At 49.5% G+C, this 19,303-nt stretch overlaps 1 protein-coding gene across 3 annotated transcripts in view; it reads right to left on the bottom strand.

Moving 5' to 3' along the window:
• Window positions 1–347: 347 nt before the first annotated feature.
• LOC112566215 (single-minded homolog 2-like) overlaps window positions 348–19,303 on the bottom strand; it is an 83,129-nt gene continuing 64,173 nt past the window's right edge. For all 3 annotated transcript variants that reach the window (XM_025242239.1, XM_025242240.1, XM_025242238.1), the window contains exons 4-11: window positions 17,339–17,415; window positions 13,644–13,733; window positions 13,184–13,292; window positions 12,669–12,754; window positions 10,306–10,505; window positions 9,380–9,486; window positions 6,599–6,746; window positions 348–5,183 (exon numbers count right to left, since the gene is read on the bottom strand). In XM_025242239.1, coding sequence (XP_025098024.1) covers window positions 3,761–5,183; window positions 6,599–6,746; window positions 9,380–9,486; window positions 10,306–10,505; window positions 12,669–12,754; window positions 13,184–13,292; window positions 13,644–13,733; window positions 17,339–17,415 — 2,240 coding nt within the window. In that variant the 3' untranslated portion in view covers window positions 348–3,760. The remainder of the gene's footprint in view (window positions 5,184–6,598; window positions 6,747–9,379; window positions 9,487–10,305; window positions 10,506–12,668; window positions 12,755–13,183; window positions 13,293–13,643; window positions 13,734–17,338; window positions 17,416–19,303) is intronic.

Here is a 19,303-nt window from a genome sequence, read left to right as displayed (position 1 = left end):
GGAGCTTTGGGTGTTCTCATTATTATACTTGATATGCTGGACAGTGGGTGTTGTCGGTATTGTCAGTATTGTCAGTATTGTCAGTATTGTCAGTATTGTCAGTATGGTCAGTGTGTATGTCTGTATTTGACTGTTGATGTCCACAGAGTGCGAGTGACAGTCAGTAGAGTTTTCACGATACAAATAGCAAAACATCGGCAACACTGACATGTCACTCACTCAGACCTTCATTTACAACTAAAAGGTTCAGAAAGAAAGATAATCAGAAGAAGAAGACGATAATAAAATTCCATGGCAACGACTTGTGAACTGCACTCTGTGACACAAGCAAGGGAGGGCAAGAGGAGGAGGCTGGCTGTAACTCTGTGTTTAATTAGCGAGTTTTCACATTATGCAAATAAAATAATACACTCAGTAGAGGTGACACGCGGTCTGGCAACTCATTTCTTTAATTTTAAATCATTCTCGCAAAGATCATTTAGTGCAGACACGGGTGGCAGTCCCCCACACACACTGGGTACATGTTATATAGAATATATTCTCACGTGTACAGTCGCTAACAACCTCGCTCTGGCCTCACCCACACTTCTAACTGACACAAAAACCTGTTTGAGCTACAGCAGCTGATTATCATTAGTGGCAAACCTCGTAACAATGGCAATCGTCTGTCAGACTCATCATCGCAACCATCGTCATTGATGCCCCCGAGGTCTCTTAGCCCCGAGGGTAGAAGACAAGGACACATCGTGCACTCTGTACTGACCGGCCCGATGGCTGGATGCAAGTGTCCGCTGACACACACTCAGTGCACACCCGGGGTGTCCTGCTACAGTTTAATAAGTGAACATGACATTTCGATGAACAATATAAAGTCCATGACAACAACAGCAACATTAACGTAGTTTACAGGCCGGTCCGTGGTGCCAGACACAGACACGGACACAGGACCCTGGCACCTGTTTGAATAAATACATTTCTTCTTTGGTATGTTTAGCTGGAGAGATGCTCGCCAGGCTCCGAGACGCCGCTGTACAGGGGAGCGAACTCTGACCCAGGAGCACAGAACCCGTGTAGCAACCCTCGTTTGTCTTTGGTATACGTGGACAGAATGGCAGCTGTCTGGTGGTCATCACAAGTCAGTGTGTTGACATGTTGACACCATGGCGACAGACAACACAGACAGGGATGTAGCTTGACAGCTGCTCACAACAACAACAACAACAACAACAACACAAACAGTAATATCTTCACGTCTCGCTAGTCTAGTCTCTAGTGGAGGTGAGCAGCCTGGGGTGGGTTGTGGTGGGTGTGGTAGGTGTGGTCACAAAGTGGAGGTGAGGAACATGTGAGGTGAGTTCTCCCCGGTGACTAAGTCTAGTGCTACTCACACAAAAGTTACTCATTCCACAGAGTTGCTGGGACACAAACAAAACATGAGTTACAGACGATGAATGCTGTCCGCGAGTCTGTCTGCAGCAGACCGAACTGTACTTGCGTGTGCAAGTGTGTGTTTATCCAAAGATTTGTATGTACATGGCATGATTTTACATTCCCTGATATTTAATATAATTGTTTTCCTTCAGGGTTAGAACTGACCGTTAACAGATGTAAAATAACATTTAACTGATTACACTCTAACTTTACTCCTTTATGGTACGCTAAGAATTTGAAATCTCAATCATGATTAAAATTAATCATAACATTCAGGGAATGTGTTGAATAATTTAAATGTTCCCCTCAAGAAATGTAGCAAGGACAGCATCGACAAGATGGCGGACATCACGTGACCAGCTCCCCTTCCTGCCCACACACCATCGCTCTCCTCATTCGCCGTCTGTGCCGCGGAGAGGAAGAGAGAAAGACAAAGAAACAAAATAAAACGCAGGTAAACCAGGTGTAATTTATCTGTTTACAGGTCAAGTGACAGAGGCCCTCCACAGCTTCTCGTTTCTGTCAGTCGCCATTGCGAGTGTCGGGGGAACCCAGCCAGAACCTCACAAGTACTTGCTGACCTCACAAGCGAGATGAACAGATGGACTGACAGACCAAACCAGGATTGGAAGAAGACAGACGATAAGACACACAGACACAAAAACACAAACAAGTACAGACCACACAGACACACACACACATGAACCGCTGATCTGATGCAATCTGCGGTCGGACTGACGGACTGACGGACTGACTGACTTCATTGCAACAAGGAGACGCTTTGACAGAGAAAATTAGAATATTTTGTCAACTGAAGGCAGCTGGGATGGAGGATCCCCTGTGAGCTCCAGTGAACTCGTAATACACGACACGACCTACTGACACTAAATACTGTTTGTCTTGACACACAACACCACGGACAGTACAGCAGCATCGTGGCAACAGCCAGCAGCGGTCTCACGATCACTGTTCACAGCTGTGTCTGACTTCACACTTCTCACTGTTCACAGCTGTGTCTGACTTCACATCCCTCAATGTTCACAACTGTGTCTGATCTCTCAACGTTCACAGCTGTGTATGACTTTACGCCTCAATGTTCACAGCTGTTTGACTTCCCACCTATCAATGTTCACAGCTGTGTCCGACTTCGCATTTCTCACTGTTCACAGCTGTGTTTGACCACAGAGTAGTCTCAAAATACTGTTCATAAACACAAATATCTCGCGATGCAGTCTGCGGCTACCTTCAGTTTAAATATTGAAACCATTGCAAGTTGCCCACACTCACACAAGTCCCACCTACCGCCATGTCTGATGGATGAAGACAGGACAGGACAGGATATGTTAGTTCGCACAGTCACTGCTCACATCTCTTGCCTCGTGAACATCGCACACACGCCGCTTGTCAGGCTTCTGAAGCCCTTCAAGTAACCTCTGACCTCTGCAGGCAGCTGCAGCAGAGTTCACTCGAGGCGGCGACCACTCACTCACTCACTCACTCACTCACCGAGTCGTCCACAACGTTACAACTCGCCCCGACGTTTCACCAGTCGCAGCCAGACACACAGCCAGACAGACACACAGCCAGACACACTCGCGCTCACGATGTGGCTATTCGCACAGTTAGTTTCAATCACTAGATGTCCCCGCTATCTGCCCTCGACACATCAGAACAGGAAACGTCCCCCAGCGCTGCTACGGATGCTGGTGTGAGTTCAGCACGAGGTGGCGCTGTCTCCAGTATACCCGTCGGCGGACATGTTTGACACCAAACGTCACATGACGATTCTGTAGACTGCAACTCGTCTGCATGGCTGCCAGAAATACACGCGCGCCCTCTCGCGGGCTGACTTGTAGTCAGGGGTCAGTGAACGGCATAACCGTTGGCAAGGTGGTACTGCTGTGGGTCCACGATCACACTTGTGTACCCGGCTTGCGGCATGACCGGGTAGGTGCGCTGGGCCTGCAGGGCTGCGGCGTTCTGGTACATGCTGGCCGTGGGCGGGTAGTTGTCGTAGCCACAAGCTGCCTTCAGGCACTGGCTGTAGTCCTGGGTAGTCCCTGCCATGCCCATGGCCATGCCCACCCCCATGCCCAGCCGCATGCTGGCACCCAGGTACGACTCGGCGCTGGGCATGACGGGAGTGACGCTGCTCATGGCGCCACCCAGGGCACCCACCACGCAGCTGCTGCCGTTAGTGGAGCTGCTGTTGCTGCAGTTGGCGGAGGTGGAGCTGGATAACACGGAGGACTTGACGACGCCCCCCTGACCCGCTCCACCGCTACCTGACCCCACCGACCCCGCCCTTAACTCTGCTGCCGAATGTAAGCTACCAGAGGTCGCCACCGAGGGGGACTTGTGGCTGAAGGCGGGGCCTGTGGGCTGTGTTGTCACTGGTGTTGCTGTAGTCCGTGCTGCTAGACCCGACACCAGCCCCACCTCCGGCAGTTCCGACACCGCCGTTGGTGACAGTACCTCCTGCACTACCACCACCGCCGCCACCACTAACACTACCACCACCACCATTGCCGTTGGTGACGATTCTGTTGTCGCTGGTAGCCGTGGCGGTGGCTGTGGTGTAGGTGGAGGTGGAGGAGCGACGACGCATGATGACGGGGTGAGGTACGGACGATTCACGTTGCGTGACATGCTGTTGTTGTTGTTGCTGCTGTTGTTGGTGATGAAGATGTTGGTGGTGTGGTCGCTGTGGGTGGTGGAGGGGAGGGGATAAGGCTTGTATAGCTCCAGCACTACCTCCCTGCTGTTGTTGCTGCTGTTTCTGCTGTTCGTGGCTTTTGTAGGTGACCCCCTCCTTGGTCAAATGCGAGTCCATCAGCGGCTCGTACTTGTTCCGCCAGCTGACCGCTCGCCGCTCCGCTGGCCGCCGCCGCCCGAGTGCCGCTGCTTCTCGTACTCCTCGCTGCTGCACACGTCCACCTCGGACGCCGACGACTCGGAGCGGTTGCTGTAGGGCGCGGCGTAGTGTTGGGCGCTGTACGAGTTGTCCCGCGAGCTCGAGCGCGAGCACTGACCGGACGACCGGAAGTCTGCGTATGACTGGGTGGACCCTAGCACCCCACCGCCACCACCACCACCCCCACCACCCAGACTCCCCCACCTGTGCTGCTGCTGCTGCTGCCGCCGCTAGTTCGCGGCTGAGGGCCGCCGCCGCCTCCTGGCTCAAGCGCGAGTTCGTGGCCGCCACGGCTGCACTTTGAATGGCAGCATTAGACGACAGATACCCCGGGTAGGCGGCAGGGTCCCTGGCTGGGTAGAAGCGCTCCTCGTAGCCTCGGTAGGGAGACCGATCGTCCAGGTAGCGCTGGTGAGCGGCGGAGGCGGAGGGGTAGGAGTACACGCAGGCTGCGTCTCTGTACATGGCCACCCCGGGGTGCGGGTATGGGGTGGAGTAGAGGGCGCTGTAGCGGTCCATGCTGTCGCTGGTGTGTCCGTACATCATGCTGTGGTAGGTCTGCACCCCGACCACGTCGCTGCTGGTGGCTGCAGTGGCCATGTAGTCGGTGAAGGGCTTGTCCTGGTAGTCCTGGCTGCCCTCGCCGGTGTCGCCGGGTGTGGAGCTGAACTGTGGGTAGGGGGAACGGCGAGACTTGCTGCGTGGAGGTCGAGTCTTGCCTCCCCCGCCTCCCGTGCTGCTGGTGCGAGTGCGTTCAGACATGGCGGAGTAGGGCGACAGCTCCTTGGCCGTCAGGGTCTGCTCCAGCTGTATCTGGCAGTCCTTGTTCATCACCTCGCTGGCGACAGAACACAGCGTGAGTACATGGCCTGACATACTGAGCTGACTAAATGACATGGTCACGTGTTTATATGGTCACGTGTTGATACACTCTATGTCTACATCCACAGCAAGAGTGTCACGTGTTTAATAAAGATCATGCTGTATACGTACACCTCATCTGACTTACGTCCTCCGTATTACAGTAAATTACTCAATTAGCGAACATCGTGTTGCTGACCAAATAACCGGAGCTCCGTGTGTCATCACAATGGCATCCATTTTAACAAGGTCTTTAAGAAGTGTGTTTATAAGCCTGGACACCAAAGTTTCAGACACAGAGCATGTGACAACATGGCGAGGGAGGGTCAATGGACGGCGAGCGGAGGCGTCATCTGCCGCCCTCGTCTGACTCTCAGCATTCACGTGCCTCGGAACGCATCAGCTGCGGCGCCAGTCACCGGCGCCAATCAATCCCTCCTCATAAATTCCTTCCCGGCGGCCCCCGCGCCCCACCCGCCAGTCGATGCCGTCGTTGGCATCGTCTTCCTGCGCCGCCATCACAAGTTTGTCAACACTCTGCTCAGTCCTTAGGTCTGTCAACACCGCGCAACCCCGTCAAAGGGAAGAAAGGCTTGGAGAGGCATTGGGCAGCTGCACCAAGCCCCGGCCTCTAAAGACAAGCCTGGATTCCAATTGAAAAGTCAGATGTGGAGGACGGGGGACAATCTGAAGACTTTGGTCCGAGTCCGAGATCGATGGTTGGCCGGCCCGCTCTGCGACCTTGGCCACTGGCGGTTGTCACTGGATACACAACGGCTTCTCCATATTCAAAAGCCGTGTGGACCCGGAGGACGCCGGCTCTCAAGTGTTGATAATGTTGACTGTAAAAGACGACAGTGCTTTCTCTCCTCTTGTGTTTTGTGATAAAGAATCAATGAGGATTTGGGGCGGACATGTGTGCTCACAGCGCACTTGACATTTTTGTAATTTACTGAAAAATGTTTGTTTGCAGTCGTCTTGTGAAAATTCTAGAAAAGAATATTTTACACACACGGCTCTTGGTGTCGCAATCTGAAGGACAGAGAGATCACTGGGAATATAAACATCACTCAGTAAGTTTAAGTCATGACACACGTAGACAAGTCGACATGTCAGGTCGACAACACTTCCCTTGAGTGACCTGCCAGTGACACCCAGTGACAGCCAGTGACAGCCAGTGACACCCATGTGTCAGTTAAGTGGTCTGACCCTAAGGGAACTACAGCGATCACGGCATCAAGACCGGTGCTAAAGAATAATAATAATAATAATAATAAACACAGTCTTGTGACACCATTATCCGTGTCCGTGACAGTTGAGGTACCCTCTGATTTAAAATTGGTAACGCTTGATCAGAAGTGATGATGATGATGACGATGATTCCTGACTCACCTGAGGACGTAGTTGACACTAACGATGCAGTGTGGACGGGAGGATCGACTGTTGTGGACGATGGTGGCATAACTCTGCATCCACACCCACCCGCCATCTTTGGCCAGGAAGCGGTAGTACTTGGTGGTCACCTGTCCCTTCAGCAGCACTGGAAAGACAGAGAGAGAGAGTTCCTAGAGACGTGTACAAACAGTTGAACTGCGTCAGGTAGTCGAAGCTTGTCAACAAGTTTACAAAACAAATGCCACAGCTGACAACAACAGTGGTAGTTAGTCTGTGTGCTTGTCATTGTTGTCAAGTATGAGCAGGAACAGGCAGAACATTGTCGGGTCGTACCCCGGCCTTGCCAAATACCTCCCAAATTGATTTTTGAAATGTCTTTCAACACTTCAAGTCTGGCCATCCTTCAAACTGGGGCTAAATAACTCCTCAATTTCTAAATTGATTTTTAAGCTTCACTCCCACACCCCCATCCTTCAGATAACTCTCCTTGAGCCTTCACTCTTCCTCAGCTCCCACCCCTTCTCCAACACCCACCCACCCTTCCTCCACCCCCCCTCCCTCGATCTGTTCTTTCTCCGGCATCTGTTCCTCCTTCCTTTGCCATTGCTGCACTCCTCCCTTCCCCCCACAGGCCCACAAGGACCTTGACTCTGGCGCCGGAGTGTCAACATGGCGGCTGGCTGGTAACCAGAGGCAACAACAACTGGTGTTTGGCTTCACTCGCACATTCTGCTCCTTCTCCATCACAGGCCTGCTTCTTTGCAACTCAAACATTCAAAACTTTCTCTCGGCTGATCTTTGTGTCAGCAGGGTGCTGATGAGGATAAGTAACCTGCGACATTACTCTCCATGTTATGTAAGTGTTGTTACACGTTACAGTATCCATTACATACTGACACATCTATGCGAGATAAGTAACCTGCGACATTGCCTGAGTTGCTTCTTGCTCTACACATACTGTTATGTAAGTGTTGTTACACATTTCAATATCTACTTACATACTAAGACATCTACAGAGGAAGGCGTTTGAAGCTGGCATCAGAAGAACAAAAACTCGCTGTTGACTTGTGACTTTGACAGAAACTGTTGTTTACAGCATAAAGTATTGTTAGTGTTGTTTACAGAAGTGACCAGTCACAGCTCACTAGTGTCGGAAGCTTTGCCGCCGGAAGGAGGGATGGATGGAGTAACAAAATCAAACACACTTGCCATGTGAATGTGGAGAGACAGACGACAGTAGAGCTGAGAGACAGACGACAGCAGGGCTGAGAGACAGACGACAGTAGGACTGAGAGACAGACGACAGCAGGGCTGAGAGACAGACGAGAGTAGAGCTGAGAGACAGACGAGAGTAGAGCGATAACAGTTCTGTCCACACACTGACTGCAGTGCCACTACCACGTGATCAATGAACGTGTGGTCAAATGGAGGAGAAATGCGATTGGTGCGTGTTTGACGAGACTGGGTTAACCCCGGGTGTCAAGCCCAACGTGTGGACACTGTAACCGCTAGCCTCTGGGGTCCTGATCACCCCGAGATACAATCAATGCCACACACCGCAGTGGCAGGTCAGGCGGTAAGTCCCGGCAAGAACTACTCTCTTCTCTCGTCGTTTGTTCAAGAAAAATAAACTGATATGGGATAAAAAGACTTGCACAAAAAATCTATAGCGAGGCTCGTGTGATGAAAATGGGGGGGGGGGGCAGTCAAACAGGAGGGAGGGGGACGAGTCGACATGGAAATCCATTCAGCCAGGGAGTGAGAGATAAACACAGGAGATGGAGGGAGGCCATGGTGACGAAAGCTCTCTCTTTTCTTTCATTCATTTTCTTTGGACTCCCTCCTCCCTCCTCCCGCTCTTGCGCCTCGCTGGGTCCCCCTACTCCCCCTACTCTCCCACCACCATGGCCTGGCTGGTGTAACAAGGTAGATTGAGTTACCCTGACAAAGACATCCACCCTACCTCCTCGTCTACAAACAGGACTGCGAGTGCTGTAGATGTCAGTCAACCTTCTCTACTACATGTAGTAGGTGTCACGTGATCTCGGTATGCTGCAGCTCACAGGTGACGTGGAGGTCGCTACAGACACAAGTCTTACCTCCAACTGCCAGAGATGTCCGTGTTCATGGTGTTGATGTCAGTAGACATCTTTGTTTTCCTCTGTTAACGATGTTATTAACGTGTCCATCAACTGCTAGACGCTCGTGAAGCTCAACTGAAGGTTGCAGTCTGTTAAAACCATCTCACCGCCATCTTGTGAGGCTGAGACTGGTGTCGTCGTCTTTTATTTACTTGTTGTTGTCTTCAGATGATGACACGTCCAGTCATTTGTTTTAATACCAGGAGGAGACTTTTATCTCTCTGGTACTAACAGCGAGAAGCTCAACAGTGCAAACAGCGAGATGTCAGCTTGTTTATTTTCTTGTTGTTTCTATAGAAACTGTGTAATGGTGTTAGCACGTGTTGGTGTGGCTCAAATTCTTTGAGTTTCGAAGGACATCCCAAGCCCCTGGCTCTGGCCATCCTGCAGACACTCTGCCTTCATCTTACATCTATCTTCTATTTGTCCCACTCCACTTCCCTCTCTGTATTCCGCAACATGCCGCGCATAACTTATTCATCGTCTGCTGACCAAACAGTTTTTATATGTGTAACTATACACGTGAGACTCTCTAACCAATCAAAACATTTATCCACACACAAAATTATCTCTTCATTACCCGTTGGTCTGTCCTGTCATCGGTCAGTGTCTGGATGAGGGGCAAAGGTCAACTCACGCGTGTGGTGTGCGTAGCGCATGTGCAGGATGTCGCAGGCGTGGATGTAGTGGTACAGCGTCTTCTCTATCAGGTCCTGAGGCTCGTATCCTGTCAGCGCCGCCACCCTGCGCCGCCAGCAAGGGTTAACGTGAGCATTACGTCACCAGCACGTAGTAGTAGCAAATACAGCTTTCATTCTTGTATGTCACGTGGCATGTAAAGCAGTATATGTATATTGATAACGAATTTATACACGTAGACACACACAATACACACGTGTGTTCATGTGATTGTGTTTTTTTTTATGAAGGGACAGGACTAGAGGATACTATCCAAATACCGATCCTAAAACGTCTCGATCCCTTCCCTCCACGGAAAAGAAGTAAGAGGAGGGGGTCAGAATGGAGGTAGCAAGGAGCAATATACTTTTTGTTGTTTTTTTAATTTTTTTTTAATTTTATTATTTCTTTGTTTATATTTTTTATTTATTTGCTGTATTTTGATGAGGGTCTGTCCCTATTACATCGCAGAAAACAGATATTTGCTGCCGTAGACAGCTAAAAATTATTAATTTTATCACAAGCTGTAATTTGTTAACGACTGTCACTCTGGCGGCTGTCTGCAGTTCAAGTCTACGAGAAACAGGAGAAAAGGAGATGATGGAATCCATTGGGTTCACTCTTTAGAAAATAAATAAACAACAAAGGAAACGGACAAGCTGAAGGCGTCCTGCTCACTTTCTGATGGCACCAAGAAAAATCATGGCTGCTTCAACAGCACTGTCAGAAAACGTGAGCAGGTTATGTTTCAGACAAACAGATTTTTAAAGTTTCTGTCTCCAGATAATGCACTTTGCCACCAGGTGGAGCACGTGACGTTGGCGCTAAGTACCCTTAGTTGTGTCGTCTGCTGTCTTCTAACAGGACAGAATCGTCCAGCCTCACCTGGCATCCAGGAAGATGAGCTTGAGGTCGAGGGAGGCGCGGAACATAAACATGTTGGAGAACATCTTGATCTCCGTCACCGCCGACGGCGGCAACGAGTGGCCCACCGCCACCAGCCCCACATTCTGGTAGCAGCCGTCGTAGGGCGCGATGTCCATGGTGTACTGTTTGATCTTCAGGTAGCCAGAGCAGTGGATCACCTGCCAACAGACACAACTCATCATTCTCCTTCACAAAGACAGTGTCGACAGGGGCGTCCATAGCAACAGCAAACACCTGGCGGCTGCTTGGAAGGTGCTACACTTCACATCAACACTTCACATCAACAATAACAACTCACCATGTTGTTTTGAGCTGTAATTTTCACATGTGACTATTCCTACGTGCAAAGAGAACATTTATTTTCAGATTATTATTTCACTATCGTCTGGAGAAGGTGCCGCACCCTGACTTGTTCACCTGGATGTTGCCATGGCTAGGGGTGGCGCAGTACAATGATGACTAAGGAACCGACACCCAAATCCCAGACGATGTCAACGATTAAAACCTGTTATTAACTTGTACTAATGCCTTTTTCTCGTCTTTCATGAGTTAAAACCAGACACAGGTCTGTTCCCACTTGATACCCATTGTCAGAGGTGAGGCCAGGGTCCTCCCTGCTCTTTGTCTCTAGCATCTAGTAACCTCACTCCACTTGACGGATGCCTTGCTAAAGGTTAATCGAATGGCGACCCCTTCCCCACTACAAAGTACTTTTATCGAGGAGTTGTTAGGGAGGGAATTACTTGTCCTCGACACAAGGCGACGACACAGCTCCGCCGCTCTCCGCGAGCAGTGGGCGGGTAGACGGGTAGACGGGTACACGTGTGTAGGTGTCGGGGTTATCAGACTTAGGTCAGCACGAGAAATGGAACTGGTTGGCGAGCGTTTTATGAGCATCAGGAGGGTCTGTGCGTGAAGACAGACGTGCTGACGACGAGGAGTGTGGAGGAGCACGTGCAAGGCATTACTCAGCGCTGCTTATTATCAACGTTTCCTCGCCTCTCCTGTCGATCCCAGCACGCACCTCTCTGACCGGGTGGCACCTCCAGGCCCCTAGGGGCTGGGGTGTGTGACGTCTACCACCTACATCCTCCATCTCCCACTCTGTGCACGTGTAAAAGCATGGTCGGTCGGCGGGGAGACAACATCGCTCTCTTGTCTTCACTAACGCTGTCTTCAGCGAAAATATATCATGTCGAAAAGTCCAACAGTAAATAATGCTTTACGCCAATTAATCGAAAACTGGCTTCTGCAGCGTGGGAACTAGTTAACGAACCCTCGGCTCATCATCACGAACTCTCAGTTATTTATCAGCAGCCGCGCCTGAGCACCGCTCTCTTATTTCCTCCGCCTCGCCCGGAGTGTGCGAGAAGCGAAGCCTCCACCTCCCGACTGGCGAGAGGTCGTCTGCAATTACAGGAGAGCAGATAACGTGGCCACCATCACAGACACTCACAACGGCCTCAAGACAGCCGCACATCGTTGGCAACAATTACCAGGGACATTCAGAAGCGACCCCAGCGTGTCTGTCTGCGTGTCTGTCTGCCTGGGTTACACGCATATAATGAAGTCTGTCGGGAAGGTAAAGGGCGAGCACTGCCACTGACTCTTATAATCAAGGGGCAAAACCTCGACAATAAACTTTTGGCTACTGACTGTAACCTAGGAAACCTCCCACGCTCTTGTGTCAAGTCAGTGTGATAGCGGAGTGGAGGCTGACATTTCCAGCCCCGGGCTGGGACCGTTATTTGGCCGCCAAACAACAAGTGAGGCAACGCACGGGAGGGAGCGGGGCCGTGCACAGTCATCTGCAACGTGTGTCTTCCTTTTACAGGCTTTGTGGTCATTTCATTGTCACTCAGTTGGCATGTTTTTGGTGGTGTCGTCATGCCGACAGTCAATTCCTTCAAAATTGTCTTTTTTTGTTCTTCTTTTTGTTTATTTCCCTTCTAAATCAGAAGTAAACAAAGTTTAGAAAATGTGACTATTGGCGTATTCGTCTAAAACGATCATCTGCCTCTAAGCAAACTATTAAGACATCAAGGATTTGTGTATAATAGACCATTACCACTACTTATAATCATATCATCATCATCATCATCATCATCATCATCATCATGGTACAGTGCCGTACCCAGTCATCGCAAGCTCAGCACGCTTTACAAGTAAATAAAATATGCAAAACAAAATAATAACAGAGTAAGTTGAGAAATAATACAGATTGGAATATTGGGTAATTCAGTCCACATTGCAGGCATTTTTGTAATTTTATTTTATTCTATTTTATTCTAATTTAATTAATATTTTTATTTATTTTTTACCTTGTAACCGCCGGCGGTCAGCCCTGCATTGCGCTTGGCAAGAACACACTTCATTCGTAGGAAGAAGGATCGCTCGATCTCGATATCTGCAACAATCCATCACAGGAACTTACAGCAATCCACGTGTCAGCCATCTTCGCTTGTTGACACATCGTTAAAACACGAAATATTCGTTAAATTTTAAACATTAAAAATTGTATGAAAATAGAAACATTATCATTGTGAAGCTCTACAACACACTCCACACGTGGCTAGTGACATGGCGGTATCCACCTCCTGCATGGGATAGGAGTTGTCACGTGACTTGTAGACACTGTGCTATAGTCTACTGGGTCTTGAGCTGTGCTATTCACCTACTACATTCTAGCTGTGCTATTCACCTCCTACTACAGTGTAGCTATTCACTATTCACCTCCTACTACATGCTAGCTATTCACTATTCACCTCCTACTACAGTGTAGCTATTCACTATTCACCTCCTACTACAGTGTAGCTATTCACTATTCACTATTCACCTTGCAGGATGTGGGCGTGGTAGGGGTGGTGGACGGTGAGCAGGGCTGTCATCTCGTCGTGGTCAGCTGGGTGGATGTACTCGTAAATACTTCCACCCGTAAGCTCCACCTGTCGAAAACAAACTTTTTGTTTAGATTAGCTATCATACCTGATGAAACTACTTGCCGCCATTATAGTTGATTATTATTGCATACTTCTCTAATAACACGATGCTATAACGTGTGTCGCCTTGTCCGTGTCTGTTTACGAGCTTGTGTGTGTGTGTGTACATGCGTGTGTGTGTGTGTGTGTGTGTACATGGTGTGTGTGTACATGCGTGTGTGTGTGTGTGTGTGTGTGTACATGCGTGTGTGTGTGTGTGTGTGTGTGTGTGTGTGTTTGCGTGGAGGGTTGGGACTGGGAGGGTGAGGTGAGGTGAGGTGTGTACACCGGTGGCCATGTCCAGCTGAGCTCACACACCTGCGAGAGGCCGAGATGGACGGATGCTGTCTCGGAGATGTACATGATTTTGCCGTCGGGAGCTACCACGAAGATGAAGCCATCCAGCGTCTGCAAAGTCAAAGCAGGGAAACCCTCGGTAACTTGCTGAGAATCTTTTTATTACCAGCGCTTCACAAGCTCAAGTAATTTTAAACAAAGTGAAAACACAAACAGTCTCAATGGAAATAAGTTAACAAAGCGCGAGACAGGCAACAACATTTCACATTTATTATTCGCTTGCGGTCTACGAATTTCTAGTTTTGAACAAATGTGATCTGTGCATTTCCCTCCCATTGTCTGCAAAGTGACTGGATGGACTGTGTATGTAGCACCCACTGTGATGATGGTGGATGACAGTCACCTCACTTACAAGCACCTACTCAACATGATTTCTGTTCCTCTAGCGCCAAAGGAAGTAGTTGATTGGAAATCTCTTTCTCTCTATCTCTCTCTGTGACTCCCACCATCCCTCTCACCACCAACCCGCCCTCCAGTCCCTCCTGACGAAACCAAAGCTGGAGTTGATGTGAAGCAGGCGGGATGCTGGCGGAGGCTGCCCCTGAGAATGGCTGCATACACACCCCGGTGCCGCGCGCGCCGTGTTTGTCTATGAAAATCACCGAGCCCTTGTCAAATGCTGCCCCCCCGGGATTTACATTTTCAACTCTGTTTCCTTCTGCACTGGGAGACCACGGCCAGGCCCGACAATGAATCATGCACGTGGGACACCAGGTCCGCCAGCCCAAGACATATTTAGTGATAATGATGTTTAGGAGAGAGAAAATATCTACAATGGTGACAAAAACGGTCTTTTTGGGGTTTTTTGGTAGGGGGTGTAGGGGGGAATATTGCGAAGTGCTACATGGAATCACAGTTCTTGTCTGTTGTGGGTGACTGTTGGCGACAGAGAGGTACCCGGCAGTTGCCATGCATTGTCAGCCACACTACCCTCACTCTAGCACCGACTTCTCCATGACCACCGACACATTTGAAATCTTTACAGTTCTTGTGTGAACTTCCAGAATGTCCATCATAAATACTAGTGATGCTGGATGATGAATCTCTGTCCGTCAGGCTGTCTGTACAGCCAGTGAGCCTATGTTGTGTGTTGTCTTGAATGCTCCAGTCACCGTGGAGTCTGCGCCCTGACAGGAAGTAAGTGTGACACTCCAGTGGTCAAACCTTGCCCCACAGGGCAACAAAGTCTCACCACTGGGAGCTGACCTCAAAGCCGGGAACCAGTCATTCATTAACCTGTCTCAGGTTTCATTCATGCTGGACAGAAAGTGTCAGCTTTGCAACAGAAAAAAACGAAAGACAGACAGAATGATAGAAAGAAAGAAAAATGAGCCTCTAAAATTTCACTAATATTATCCGGGATTAAGCGAGGTAAGAAAAAGACAGCGCAATCGCACAACCTTTTCCGATTTTCAGACTATGGTGTGTGTGTCTTTTATGGTTTTATGGGAGTTTCTTTATCAATAAAATTATTTTCCTCATTTATTTTTTTTTTAATGAGACTGCATATAACATTTAAAAGGCCTGATGGAGAACTTGTCGTGTAAAGCGATTGTTTGTAAGACTGACGAGTAAATCGCTTGGCGAAGCCTCGTCTTGCGTGAGGTGTGACTGACTGCAGCACGTGCAAGTCGGACGTCCAGGTGCACCCAGGTAACACAGCCTGAGATGACGTCTGCATGGCAATGGCTGACATGAACAGCTCAGTGTACCGAGGCTAACAAGCTGTCTTCATCACTCCATGGCCAGGAGGAGTCCCAGCGGTGGCTGAAGTGATGAAGAAGCCAGAGCTGCAACCCGAGCATCATCTCGGTGCCGACACCCGGTGTGCGCGAGACGACTGCTGCTCCGCCCCTATCTCGCTAACCAGTCGATAGACCCTCGCGCATCCCCCTCAGCTCGTGGAGCACGGAGGCGCGAACTGTTAAGCGGAAGCCTAGTTAGGTATGCGCGGACATGAGTGGTAATGTGACTTCCGGACAATTACGCGCCCTTGGCCGACAGCATGGCGGCAAATCCGCTGTCACTGGAAGCTGGCTCGGCGGGACTCGCAGAATGTGTAGGTGGAGATAACCGCCTGCAGGACGAGCGGCGCTGGCGGGAGCTGGATGTTGCCGAGGATTACAGGCCCTCGTGTCAGCCTCCCGTCTGTCCTCGCCATGCTTGTATCCTCCTCACCCAACAATCGCACAGCTCTGGCAAGCGTCTTAATTTATTTATAAGTTTCTTTGTTCATCTCTTTGAAATAAAAGACTTCATTATGTCCTCTCCCCTTGAAGCTGTCTGACCTACTGCAGCGCCCCAGCTGCACTCGGAGGCAACATCCTCCGCCAACCCTCGAACATTCCAGCATCATCTGCAGCATCACCTCTGACAACCACAACGGCGCCGCTCTACCAGTCATTGTACTTTAGTTTCATGGAGGACTTTTCTTTGTACAAGTGTGGGTTTGTTTGTTTGTTTGTTTTTATTGCCGCTGACAATAATTGGATGAGGTGAACCTAGCAATGTCGGTCGAACCTTGTCCTGCCCACAGCAAGTGCCGGCATCAGCGGGTAGAATTTTGCACGTGAACAGAAACATTTGCCAAATTTCACTAATTTAAATTATGTTTTTATATTTATAATCTGATTCGCTTGACATTATAAACCTAGAGTCAACAGCTTTTACCTGTCGTTAAGCTTCTCTATTAGAGGATGGTTAATGAGGATAACACGAGGGCGAGGTGAGTGTCTGTCTTTGACCCGTTAATGAAATTCGTGGGTATGGATAAGTTCGTTTATACCCGAAACTACGGTTGTCTCGCGGTGTAAAACTTTATAATTGTTTTGCCTAGGAAGCAGCAGCAAGCAGAAGAAGAAGACGACGACAACTATGATGATGATGATAATAATGATGATGATGCAAGTGAAATTTTAATGTTAGATATTGTCTTTGTAACGGTTTGCCAGGGAGCAGTCAGCAACTTGAGAGTCAGAGGTCAGCAGCAGAAGAAAGGCCAGCAGGCTGTGGCGGGAGACGAGGAGCAAGTTTATCTGAGCTCCTCCATTCGGCAGGAGGACGTGACTCGGCATAGGGGGCGCTCGTCGCCAGCAGAATTACCGTGCAGCGCAATTATCTATTCATGAGATTGGGCGGCCTATTTGCCCCAAGACCCGCCACACACCACAATCGATTCCTGTCACAAGATTGGTAAGGACCTACAGCAACTTAGTGGACTCCATACAGCCACGACACATTTAGCACAATTCACAAAAAGCCTTTCACACATTTTGTTGCTCCTGTCTTTGTTGGTGTCAGCTGCTGCAGCTGCCAGTCAGTAGGCACTGATCTGTAGTGTACATGCCATCAACACACTCGTCACAAATCCTTACACTCAATACAAGGAGAAACTTAAACACTCGATTAATCAAACACTGTTAGTTGCAATGTTTCTCATCAACGGGCGTGCGACCTAGGTCTCGACTTCATTTTTGACACATGTCAATAAACAAGTGTACATTAATTAAACTGTGTTGTGCACCCAGATGACCCCCACAGTGGGGGGCGGTCCTCTAGTGCCAGGCTTTGATGTCCATGGGTGTGGTCTCAGTGGTCTCTGATCGCCACTTCAACATTTATTTAACACGAAAAGTTCAAGTGAGTCAGCCTCCTACCTGCAACAAATGCGAGCCGAGTTCCTTCTCCATGGGTGTCCTGGGTGGAGTCCTCTGGCCCCAGGCATCTCCCAGACCTGTAGATGGAGAGATAGCACAACATGGAGACCACAATGATGCACTGTGCTGCAACATCTTAACTTCCAGCAGACATGAAAAGGTATTGCACCACAAGAAACGACTTTTATCACACTATTCACAAAATAAAGTTCACACAAACAGAGACAGAAAACAGAGACAGAAATTATTTTGTGACATGATTGTACACGATCACATAGCACACTGCTTGTTAGACTGACCAACAAGTAAATACAAATAATAAAAAGTAAGTAAACAAACAGAATTATAAAATACACCAAGTCTGTCATCGAGAGAGTTTAACTGCGGACATCCGATCGCTAAGCTGACAAACTGTGGAGGAGTAGGGACAGTTGGGAAATTCCCCAAACGTGAGCTTTCCCCAGTTTGCTGACTGCTTCTAAGTCGGAGGAGGAAATCACAACAACACTTCTTAACTAAGCTGTTGTGTTACCTTCCTCCCCCTCACTCTCACACACACACCTTCTCCACAACAAGGAGGGGGATGGGTAAGAATGACAACACTTTGAGAAATGATAGTCTCAGAAGAAAAGTTGTAATAATGAACTGAGGACTTGAACACTCGGTGGTAGTGTTTTCTAAAAGACCTCGCGATATCAAGACTTGGAGGAGAAAAAAAATCGCTGGTCCTCCCTCCTCAGTTCTGACCGAGAGCTGTCGTGTGTGTTAGTCCGGACATCATTGTCTCCTCATTACACTCAATGAGAGGCGCCCTCTGTGGGCCCGCTGCCAGTCACAGAATGGCCCATCGCCTGCTCAGTGCAGTTCCATTGTGATGAAAACGATGAAGCCCGGCACTCGGTTATCTTATCCAATCCTCTCTATGAGCCATCGACCCTCAATTAGCCGGGTGTTGACTCGCTCGGTCTTTGAAGTCAGCCCCACGCCCGCGTCACAGCGAGGCTCCCCTGCCGGAAGTCGATGGTTTGGATGCCCCCACAAATGGTCCTCCATGGCGCTTATCCTCCTTAATTTCTTGAAAAATGGCGCCGAGGACGCGAGCAGACTTGGGAAGACGTAGTTTCTTAGCAAACTATCGGGAGGGTGCAAAGGTCACTGCGTGTTTGCGTTGTATCTCTACCCTGTCCCACGTTTTAATTTGATCTCCTTTATTTTAATTCAGAAAAAGTCGCCGTTTACACTGGCGTGTGTCAGCTTGTCGACACTTCAACTCGCACATAAAATACGAGCAATTTTTGAACAGCTTTTGATAGCTTTTGATGAGCATGAGAGTGTAAAGCAACTAATCAGACGGGAGCGGCGTGTACAGAGATGTGATGCTCAGTAAAGTTCAACAATCTCTACAAAAAATGTTGCTGACCTCATCTCCCGCCCTCTCCCCCAATCCCGAGTTCGTTTTTGTCTGCACGTGGCAGAACGGTCGCACTTCCCGACACAGGCCCACCTTGGTCACGTGACCCACGAGGGCTGTGCATAGGGCAGTCAACCCTTGACAATCAGCGGGCGGCAACCCACGGTCTGGGCTTTCAAAGGCCGTCTACCTGCGAGGTGACCACCTTGACAAGGTAGGTGGCGCTGTCTGCACCGGGTCAGGTATTTCTCCGCCAGCGGATCGCCGCCCTCTGTTGTCTGATTAACTACGAGGCAGTAACGGGATCGGCTTCAATCAGCCGTGGGCCGGCGAGACACTTGATGGCCCGCTGCTGGTTAAACAGACCAGAACCACAGGTGATTTACTACCTGCGCCCGCACCTCACCTCCGCCGTGTTTGCTAATTTTCCGCCACACAGAAAGCGAAATCACTCTTTGCTGACTCTTTGGTCTGGCAGCTGTTCGGGGGACAAAAGGAGGGCGACCTCGTCTGTTGATACCTGGAGCCTGACACCGGGTCCTCTACAGGTGTGT

The sequence above is a fragment of the Pomacea canaliculata genome, linkage group LG6 (assembly GCF_003073045.1).
Source record: "Pomacea canaliculata isolate SZHN2017 linkage group LG6, ASM307304v1, whole genome shotgun sequence".
Lineage (NCBI taxonomy): Eukaryota > Metazoa > Mollusca > Gastropoda > Architaenioglossa > Ampullariidae > Pomacea > Pomacea canaliculata.
This window is presented reverse-complemented; position numbering and strand designations above follow the sequence as displayed.